This window comes from Hydra vulgaris, chromosome 14 (genome assembly GCF_038396675.1).
Source record: "Hydra vulgaris chromosome 14, alternate assembly HydraT2T_AEP".
Classification (NCBI taxonomy): Eukaryota; Metazoa; Cnidaria; class Hydrozoa; order Anthoathecata; family Hydridae; genus Hydra; species Hydra vulgaris.
Genome location: NC_088933.1, coordinates 6228877 through 6241016, shown reverse-complemented (window position 1 = coordinate 6241016; position 12140 = coordinate 6228877). Strand labels below are relative to the sequence as shown.

The window sequence follows — 12140 nt, the reverse complement described above, 5'->3', positions numbered from 1 at the left end:
TTTTCGTTTTGAAAAATCTTTAATGTTTAACTCTGCACAGTGGGCCAGTGAGTAGACAAAGGTATAAAAACCAAGTTCACAATTTTGATGTCTTAATGGTTTCAAACCATGATATAGATATTATAAAACAATTTAAAACCATTTATATACACTTAAATTTTTAATGAATATACTAATGATGCGGTTGAAGTAGACGCAAATATAAATTGGAAAAAAAAATTGTAAAGAGAAAAAATAATGTTTAAAAAATCGATGGAATTAAATAACATTTACATAAAATATTGCGCTTTTTAAAATATTATATTATAACTCTATATATTATCTGGATTTTAAAAGTTGTTAGACTAATATTGGTAATTGATTAACATGTTTATAGCAATTTTAAATATGCCTAATATCTTATATTTTGTTGTCTGATTTTTGCTTTAAATTGACAAAATATTTTTGTTATTGCTTTATCTTGCTTTTATACTCAGATCTTTTAAAGCTTATATATGTTTGCTTTATTAATTTCATAAATCTGGCAGCCACTATGCGCAACTTTGGTTTTCTTTTACATTTGAACTCTTTTATCTAACAAAAAATCTGTAGTTTTGCTCAAAAGTTTTTGTTTGCACAAAGTTTTGAAAAACGCGGAAAACATATTAACATATTAACATAGTAAACATACTATATCATAAAGTATGTTTATAGTCTATATGTCTTACTCATACTAAACGTATAACTAAAAAAATAATATATATACATACATATATATATATATATATATATATATATATATATATATATATATATATATATATATATATATATATATATATATATATATATATATATATATATATATATATATATATATATATATATATATATATATATATATAGATCTATAGTTTGCTGGCTTTGAGAAGAGCGGAAGGAAAAAAGTGATTCTAACGCCAACACATACGTCACTTTTATTTACTTTTGACTTTCGTCCAGCATTTTCGTGTTGGACGAAAGTCAAAACTATTAATTTAATTACAAATTAATTGTTATATAAAAAAACCACAAAAACGCAAATTTAATTGACCGGAATGTTTTTAAAAACATTCTGAATGTTTTTAAAACATTCTGAATGTTTTTAACAATATAAACAATGTTTTTATTTTTATTTTTTTTAATAAAATGTTTTTATTTTTATTTTTTTTACTGTAAATCATGCGCGGAGTGTTGCTACATCGACTATCTTATAGCCTGACTCGCAAGGGAGTGCTGCTACATCGACTAAAAAATAGCCTGACTCGCAAGGGAGTGCTGCTACATCGACTGACAAATAGCCTGACTCGCAAGGGAGTGCTGCTACATCGACTGACAAATAGCCTGACCCGCAAGGGAGTGCTGCTACATCGACTGAGGGTTTGGTTGGGGCAGGCAGTCTATCATTATAAAAAAAAAAAAATTCCGGTCTTGCATTTTAATTTTTACTTTTTGTCAACAAAATATGGAAAAAACTTTCGGACAACATCTAAGGGTTCTATATATATATATATATATATATATATATATATATATATATATATATATATATATATATATATATATATATATATATATATATATATATATATATATATATATATATATATATATATATATATATATATACATATATATATATATATATATATATATATATATATATATATATATATATATATATATATATATATATATATATATATATATATTCTAAAACGAAAAGACAACAACATGTTACCCGAACGACAAGTTGGAAGCGGTAGGAAAGCAGTTAAGATAACAAAAGAGAAGATCAAACAATTGGAAAAAAAAATCGACCATCAACATGGAATCAGTCAACGTTCTCTTGCTAAAAAATTCAATGTCAATCAATCATACATATGCAAAACGATAAAGCAGAAGACAATCATTCATTATCATAAAAAAATTAAGGCTCCAAAAAGAACTCCTGAACAACAATCTCTTATTCGTCCGAAGTGCTTTAAATTGAATGAAATTTTTCGAAAAAAACAGGTGATCATTGACGATGAATCATATTTTGGATTAAGTAATTGTAATATTTCAGGAAACAGTGGATTTTATTCATCAGATGTTACTACGACACCAAATGATGTTAAATTAAAAAGAAAGTCAAAATTTGAACAAAAATTATTGGTTTGAGTTGCAATTTCTCCGAAGGGATTGTCAAAGCATTATGTTGCACCTTCCGGTCAAGCTGTCAATGAAAATGAGTACATAGACAAGTGTTTGAGATCATATTTGCTCCCATTTATAGAGACTATTATTAAAAATGATGAAATAGTATTTTGGCCTGACCTTGCATCATCTCACTACTCAAAAAAAGTTCAAGAATTTTTGAGGTCCAAAAATGTCGAATATGTGCCCAGAAGTCAAAATATTGCAAACGTACCAGAATGGCGACCTATTGAAGATTTTTGGAATAAAATCAAGAGAGCAGTATATGCTAATTGTTGGGAAGCTAAAAATTTGATTCAACTGAGGAATCGTATCAGCTACTGCTTTAAACATGTCGACATTGAGCGCGTACATCGACTTGGTAAGGAGAGTTTTACCAATGTTGATACAGTTCGCAGACAAGGAATGGAAAATTTGAAATTTTTTGTAATATTACTCTACGAACATTGCTCTTTTTGAAACATCGTTCAAAACTTAAAAAATAAGTCATCTTTTTAAAAATATTTTAGAATTTAGTTTGTCCAGATTTTTTGGAATCACATGTTATATATACATGTATATATATATATATATATATATATATATATATATATATATATATATATATATATATATATATATATATATATATATACATATATATATATATATATATGTATATATATATATATATATATATATACATATATATTTATTCATATATATATATCGTTATTGTTTGCTAAGCTTGTACTACTTGTAGCATACAGTGTCAAAGATTTTTCGTGATTGTGGATGCATGGGAGCAAAATACCTATACAAGTTTAAATTGTTCTTTAGACCCTCGTAAAATCTGCTTTTAAGAAAAACTAATTAATTTTAACTAGAATATAACTTTTTTTTTACAGGAAAAAAAGCTTTTCTAGCAACGTGTAACAGCGCATATAATAACACAAGTTAATCATATTAAACTTAAATAAGTTTTGCTTTCCACGAGCGAGGATCAAAGCAAAGATCTCATAAAAAACACGTGCTAAAGAGCACAAATAAAACGTGGGCAACTAAGAAAAGTTAGTTGTTGCTAAGCAAAATTGGTTATTCATAGCAACTAAATAAAAAGTATATTCACTTTTATCTACATTAATCACGAAGTATATACACAAAATATTTGCAGAATATTTACAATATATTCACAAAAATTTGCAATATGTTTACAAAATGCGCGGCCTCTTATTAGTATTAGTAGATCTCATAAAAATATCTGCAAATACCAAAACTAAATTTTTGCTATCTAAAATTTGGTATCCATAGCAACAAATTAAAAAAATAACATCTATATTAGAAGCGCAGGAATCATATTATTACTCATCCTAATTTTAATCAATATTGTCATAATTTTAAATTAGTTATGAATTTTGTCCAGTGAAAGTGAATTCTGACCCACTATGCTCTGTAATCAACAAGTATAAATAAAGTTCTTCACCAGTTGTCTCGTACAACTGCATATAAATTTTGTATGCATAAATTACTTCACCACTAGTCTGGTGCAAATGCATGCAAACTTGGTTTTAAGTGTGCTTCAATACCAATGGGATATTATACGAGAAACGTATTTATAGAACTTTTTGAGTTTACTTTAACACATACTTTTAAATTTATTTCTTTAAATTACCAACAGATTTTTTTTGATCCCTATAACTAACATAAACTTTATCAATAGTTTGAGATTTTTACAAGTGGAAATTTTCTTGTACAAATATATTTAGATAAAATAATATGAGTTTCCTGTGTTTATGAGAGCACAAGACTTGTATTAACAATACAAGGTTTGTATATTATTGATTTACATTACTAGTGATAAACTTTGATAAAGCTACAGTTAACTATATTAGGCGCAACAAACAAAAAAATAATTTTTTTTTATACGGCTTAACTGTAGCTTTACCATTTAGTGTATCATTTCTTTGATTTTATTTTGAAAAGCCGCTAGTTTTGATTTTAACAATATTTTTTCAACAAGTACGCACATACCTCTCTTTCAAAACCAGCGAATCATATTTCTTCCTATTCTGAGCCTGAATAATATATCAAAATATGCACAAGGGATAAAATTTAATAATAATAATGCATTACCTAAGTTAGTCCATTGATTAATGACATAAGTTTTTCACAACTAAGAATTGTTTAAGTATTTTTTTTCTATGAAATTTTTTCTTCTTTCTCTTTTCTGCCTAGAATCTTTTTAGAACCTTTCTTTCTCTAGGTACTGCTGTAGTGTGTCAGATTTAAATAGTGTCACTTTTATTGTACTAGAAAATCATAAATGTGGAGCTTAATCTCAACATTAGGGAACTCATTCAGCACACACTTTTGGTGTATAAGTGAATACATAAAGTTTTCCACCCTCATGTCTATTTTCTCTTCATCAAGAAAAACCTCCACAAACTCTTTAATTTGCACTAACTTATTACTAAAGAAGGATAAATCTAAGTTGTTCTTTTAAAGTGCAGAAATCTTGTTTCTGGCTAAAGTGGCACTCCCATAATCGATTTTCACCAACATAGAAAAAAATAGGCATATATTCTAGCGTTAAAAGCAGTGTTAGAATGAGGCTCTCAAATTTCCGGGAACCTGGCATATGAGCAGAATATATATTTGTACATTCCATAGGAGTTACTAGTACATTAGGTTCTTGAACAAGCCATCAAATATTTCTGTGTGCAAGCTTTCTTTACTCTCTTTCTCTCTTTTTGTTCAAAAGATTTACGCTTTTGCACAACAATTTTCTCCATTGATTGGATCCTGCTCAATATGCTCCTCAAGTGTAATTTTGGAGTTTAATGTGTTTTATTAATTTTACCTGCTTTTTCTAAGGTATCATGAAAGAATATTGCACCTTTTCCAGTTTCCGTGGCATCGCGCGTGCATAAAGACTCTCAGCTTTCCAGCGTACTTTAGCTAGATTATCTTTATCGATTAAGATAATCTAGCAAAAGTACGCTGCAAAGTTGAGAGTCTTTATGCACGCGCGATGCCACGGAAACTGGAAAAGGTGCAATATTCTTTCACAAACTTTTTAAGGATATATCCTTAATATGTTTGTGCTGCATATCTACAATTTGTAAGAAGCAATTTGCAAGAGCCTTACTGACATATACTTTGCAAAACTAGCGCGTTAAACTTCGTTTTTTAAGTAGACACTAACAGTTGCTATTTTTTCTTTTCAAAATATTGCACAACATCTCATAACAATGTGTGTAACTGGTGTAATAAACAGTTCTTCAATAAAGTTAAAAAAAACTCACCCACTCAAAAAACTCTTAGCTGCAACCACTTGCAACATATTTAAAGAATGTTCAACTCAAGGTCCGAACCGCCAGAATAATCTGTTTTTTAACTTTTGCCTGCACACGAGGTTTTTAGTAAATCCGGCACTGCCATCCATTTAAATTTAATATAAAAATTTAGGAATTTATTATCTTTAATTTAAATAAGTTTTATTAATTTTATTTTTTTGAATTACAGTTGATTTTTTTGTATATTAAAATGGAAATTTAGAAAATAGAAAATCAGTAAAAGACAATTCACGTGGTAATCTAGAAAGAGACAATGCAATTAGTATACAACCAAAAATCCGACGTGTATCGGATTTGCATTTTGCAATCGAGAACTTACTAAAAACAGCACTAGACATGATCTTAAGTTTTGATGCTAACGATAAAATAATAGATATGGGAGTAAAGATTATAAATAGTGTAATAGATCTAGTTATCTGCCAACCAAACTACGAAAAAGACGAGGACTTTATGAAGATGCTAAGGAGTTCATATGAAATTATAGGAGATACTTACACCTTTAACTTCAATTCAAAATTTCAGGGAAATAGTTACAGTAACAAAACTCCAGAAAAATATAAAATAGCAATCGATGCATACGAAAAATGTTTAAAGTGTACTCATTCTTTATGTAATCAGTTTGGTTATAGTTTTGAGAACATTTTAAAAATATTAGTTCAAAAATTAGATAAACCAACAAATTATGGGTATGACGTCACCATGAGAGATACATTAAAGTATGAACAGTATTTCAATCAGTATGTTCCTCTAAATTTTTATGTAAAAGGAAAAAACTGTTTGCTAGATAAAGATTTCGAATATGCTATTTATTGTTTTGAAAGTGCAAAAGAAGAGACTAGTTGCATAGATACTCAAATTAGTTCATATATACTAGTTGCAATGATATTACATTATTACTGCGAGAAAACAAAACAAAACTATGATAAATCAGTAGAGTATTACAATAAAGCTATTGAAATTTATAAAGCAACAAACGATGAAAACTTATGCGCTAGTGAATTTACAGACTGTTTATTTCATTTATACGCATTATTATCTAACCCATCAAATTATCAGTTTGATTCACTTTGGGCTGATGAAAAAAAATCAATAAAAATAAATAATAAGAAAGAAGACTATATGAAAAATAAATCTTATCTTCTTTATATACAAGCTAAAATATATGCTTGCAAACGGTTTTCTTGGATGAATGACAGAAAAGAAAATCTAGATCATACTAAAGTTTTAGAATATTGCAGGAAAGCATTACAGGCAACTGATATTTCCTTAGTTATTGAAACAAAAATTCATTATCTTATGGCGTACACTTACAGTTCTCTGAAGCCAGAGAAAGATTTAAATTGCTATCAAAATGCCATAGATTGTTGTCAGAAAGCGCTTGAAACTCACTTAAAACACAGTAACAAAGGATACACAGAACGCATTTTCACTGAATCTATAACGTTAGCATGCTCACCTAAAGATAAAGGATTTCAAAACATTACCAAAGATGACGCTAAACCTCTTACAGATCTTTTAGAAAAGGTTTGTAAACTAAATGACTCTAAAGTTAATAGTTTCAAAAAAATGTGGGATTCATATAACTCGTTAAACATTCAAGATACTAATATAGATGACTCGTTTTTATTAGAAAGACAAAACAAATTGTATAAAGATATGATCAACGACAAAAGTATTGCAAATAACAAAGAATATAAAGATAGTATTGAAAATGAAAAGCGTATTTTTAATATAACAAAAAAGAGACTAGCAGACATTGAAAAAAATTCTTATTTGTACTGCTACTATTTTGGGTTTCAAAAAACTTTCAGCAACACTTATCACTCAGCCACTTTAATGAAAAAAAGATTAGTATACTTAAAAACAAATAGTATAAATAGTAAATTAGATTCATTAACATTCTGTATTGCTTCTTCTATACCCGAAGTTGCAGCTAATTCTCTATCCGAAGATTTGAATTTGTCGAGTTCTGAGGCTGAAATAATAAATGCAGCAAATAATGTAACAAAACTTGCTTTGAATCAAACTCAATTTGATAATATTGTTATGGATATTATTGTTGGCATAGTTTTTGAAAACAAAAATTTAATTTTAGAAAAAAAATCTCAATCTCAAAAAGCAATGGTGTGGTACAATGAGGTCATCAAGTTATGTAAAAATATTAATGATAAATTTGATGGAAAAGTATACGGTAAAGAATATCCAGAAGACATGCACAAGCTAGGCCATAGAGACGCTGTAAGAATCATTTCTAAACTTATTTCAAACAGGTTTACTTATGGGGAAAAAAATGGCTTCTCCCTGCAATCAAACGATTTTAAACAGTGTCTAAAAGACGAAGTTCAAAATAAAGTTCTTAAATTGAAAAACGTAGTTATTGAGTCAAATGCTCCTAGTACATCAACTAATACAGTTCAATTAAATAACTCAGACGAATCAGAAAATAGTAAATGCTGCTTTTGTTGTTGCTGTTAAAAGTTTTGTGGTCAAAAAAAAAATTTACACTCATTTACTTTAGGCTGACATTTATAAAGACTTTGATGAATACGAGCGTTTTGATTAAGCTATGATCAAAATGCAACTGACTGTGATTTTTTGTTATGACAATACTCTTGATAACTATAGTTTGGATTTATTAAAAACTAATATAAAATCATGATTTTTCTTTAGACGTAGCTGGTTACTGCTGATATGCTTTTTACGTAATTTTGCTTATATTGAATTTATTTGTGATTTGAATAATATTGAAATAATTTGCAATTACTAACATATCGATTAATAGAGATTTAATTAATTAACAGAGACTTATATAGTAACGTCAAATATCTTATATGAGTTTAAGTATTTAGAACTATTCTTCTTATTCTTAAGTAATTTATGACAATTTTTTAATTGAAAAGAAGTTTTAAATGTTGTTGTATAATTTGCTGATATTGAAAAAAAAAGTTTACTCTTATTTTTAACATTGCAGTTTAAAAAGCATGTAATTTCATTTTTTGAGTAAAGCTTGCATTTAAAACAAACTATATGAACAGCATTTTTTGTTAGCTTTTTAATTATCATTTTTAGAAGAAAAAAAAATACAACTGCGCAAGTTCCACTTTAAACTTCTATAACATTATTGGAGAAACCCTGTAAGCTTTACAAAAAAAAATCATCTTATTTTGATTTTTTTTACACTTTAACAAAATTTGCCATGAATCGAAATCTTATTTTTTTAATATAAAAATCTTTTCTTTTAGTTTATATATTCCTACTTTATAAAAAAATTACTGGATTATTACTTATTATAAAGTTGAAATTTTTACATTGTCAACATTGTTACCTTGTAATAATGGTGACAACTTGGTCAATTTTTAAATTTTGATAATGATAAAATGAGGAAATTAAACGTTGTTGTACCAAGTAAAAAAAAGATAATTTAAGCAAAAAAATCTTCAAAAGATACAAAGATGTTCAATAAGTTCATCGAGTTAAAAAAACAAGAATTGCAGCAAAAAGACGCAAAAATGACGTTAGCTGCTCATTTTAAAAATTATCTTCCCCCTTCCCCACCCCACCCCTTCCACAAAAAATAAAATTAAAAAAAGAATACATAAAAAAAGCCTTAATTTTTGAATACGCATCCTCAAAGATTGTTTTATATATGCCACTCATAGAGGTAGCACAGCAGTTTTCAACAATTGAAATATGTTTAATGCAGTTTGTCTTAAAAGATTACAAGAAAATATATTATTAGCAAAATTAAATGTACGTTAGTTCAACATTTAATATTCAGAAATATGATGTTTTTTTAAACCAAATTAACCTAATTTGGTTTAAAAATACGACATATTTCTACTTATTTTTGTTTTTCACTTTTGTTGTTTCGCTTGTTTTTAAATGTTATATTCAAGTGAATATAACATTTAAAATCAAGTTTTTAAATGTTAAATTTCAAGGGAACACTCATCACTTAAAAAGTTAGATTTTTGAGGGAACAACCATCAACATCCATTGCTTAAAAAGCGTCTTAGAAGGCAGCGTTGCGCAATTGATTTTAAGTTTGAGTAAAAAAGGTGTAGAAAAATAAATTAAAAAAAAAAAAAAAATAGTTACAATATAAAATTTAATTTTAAAACAGCAAAAGCGAATGAAATTAAAAATACTGTTTGCAAAACAGGTTATGCTTAAGATTATGGTTAAGTATACGGTCGTAAATTTAATTACTCACTTCATTAAATAAGTTATTGATATGTGTTTCAATAGCAAAGTAAAGCCGACTAAACAGTTTATTGCAAAAACTACAGTAGTCGTCGTTACCATCACTAGATTTTATTTCCCGCCACCAATTTTTATGCATTCAGAAAATTAAAAAATATTTTAAAATCCTATAGAATACAAGATCTGCAAACCTATTTAGTTGTATGACTGTGTTTAAGTTTTTGAAGTTTTTAATTATTTTGTCAAACGTAGTAGAAGTTTAAACTAAAGATACTAGTTGGAAGATCACGTGTATAATAAGTTTAGACTTGGTGAGGGGTTGGTTAATCAAGAACATAAAAAGATAGACCTAAATAACAAATAATAAATTGATGATCAAACGATTCATAATACAATTGATTACTTTCTTTATAAGGGTTTTGGTTAAAAACGCGCTTTTATTTTTAACTAAAAAACTTGTTAATTGGCAAACTGAGGCTAAAAACAACAAAATTAAAAAAAATTTTAAGATAGAAACTTATTAGTAGGAGCTATTGAACAGAGTAGCCGTGGCGTAGTGTTTGTGCACTTGCCTCAGAAACAAAGAATCCTGGGCAAGTTTTGCGACATCAATTAGGAAGGAGGAGTGAACTCCCAACTAAGTGCTCATCCGCGGTGCTCTATGATAAAAATGTAAGGACTTCTTGGGGCACTTGAAATGAAAATTAAAAAAAAACACAAAAAAAACTTGAAACCAAAAGAACTAACCACAAATTTTACACGAACGGACTTTTTTTTTAAACTTTGATAAACTATTTTTTATTAATTTTTCTCAAAAAAGTAATTCAATTTCTGCATAATATACTTGTTACTACAATATTAGACAAAAAATGGTCTGTTTTGGAAAAACAATACAAGAATGTTCAGCACGAATTCAATTCGAATTGATGCTAAAACAGCAAAAAAAAGATTTTCTTTTGGTATTATAAACGGGTACTTAAAATTGTTTTTTGTTATGGTGTATTAATAAATACTTTTCAAGCTTGGATTAGAAAACGTAAATTATATTTTCCGTGAAAATTCACGGAAAATACGAAGCAATTTTGGCTACTTTCCGTGAAAATGACGTACTTCTGAGTGAACCAATGAACGTTTAAAAAATAAAAGAATATAGAAGACAAGTATTGTAGTGTGTGAATATTTATAATATACTTACAATCGATTTATGTAGGATTAATTTTAATATCAATTGACATATATTGTCAATCAAAACTAAAATCAATTGAGATATATTGTTTCTAATAGTTTTTTTGATGTTGAAACAAAACAAGTATTTGTGCAAGTATTTGCTTTGTTTTTAAAAGGTTTAAGTAATTTTCGCCAAATAAAAAACTTCGTTTGCTTAAAGATTAAACAAATAAAGTTATATTAAAAGTTCTTTATGTTTAATAGATAGCATAACAATTTATCAAACACAAAGAACCTTTAGTAAACTATTTATTTAACACAAAGAACCTTTAGTTAACTTCGTTTGCTTAAACTTTACATATATATATATTTATATATATATATATTATTATTTTTTTTTTGAGATGATTTTTTGCAATAAATGTTTGGTCAGGTCATAATGATCACCCTGCTATTGGTAACATCTAGTCCAGTACAACCATGTGACATGGTTATACTAGATGTTACATATCCTGCTGCTTTGTAGAGTTTGCTTTTATAAGTAAAGGTAGGGGAAGTTAACTCTGACATAAAATACCCCCTGCCTTAGGGCTCTTGGTTGAGGAGAAGTTAGAGATAGTATCTCAAAAAAAGTACTCATATTAAACATGTTTAAATTACACCTGGCTACTGTCTTGTAGAAGTACTTCTTTTGCAAAAACATTACAAAGACCATTCTTTATTTATTTGGCTGCCATAGATGTAAACTTATGTTACGTTGTTTCCTGCTTATGACGATGAGCAGTTACATTCAAAAGAATGTCACCTCTCTTCTGTGGCAGCTTTTGGCTTAATGTGACTAGTGATTTTTAATTCTAACAAAAGTCAGTTGTTTACTGCTAATAACTTTGCTGTATCCTTTTGTTGATGAATGAAAACACTTTTACTGAGTCCTCTAATTTTCATCTTCCTGAGCTAATGAGCCGTAAATCTTTTTTACAAATCATTACAAAGTATCTGATATGGCTGACTCTTAATTGTGCTCACCATTTTAGTTATGTTTAATAGATAAGATAACATTTTTATTCTATCTATTAAACATAAAAAACTTTTAATAGTACTTCAATTGGTTAATCTTTAGGCAAGCAAAGTTTTTATTTAGCGAAAGTTTCAACTCCTAATTGTGAAATTTTACTAAGCGAAATTTAAAACTTTTAATTGTGCTCACCATTTTCTTAC

The 12140-nt window shown here is 27.6% G+C and overlaps 1 protein-coding gene across 2 annotated transcripts in view; it reads left to right on the top strand.

Moving 5' to 3' along the window:
- Window positions 1-8578, top strand: part of LOC105844859 (uncharacterized) — a 28145-nt gene extending 19567 nt beyond the window's left edge. For both annotated transcript variants that reach the window (XM_065818589.1, XM_065818590.1), the window contains one exon: window positions 5755-8578. In XM_065818589.1, coding sequence (XP_065674661.1) covers window positions 5755-8027 — 2273 coding nt within the window. In that variant the 3' untranslated portion in view covers window positions 8028-8578. The remainder of the gene's footprint in view (window positions 1-5754) is intronic.
- Window positions 8579-12140: the final 3562 nt, after the last annotated feature.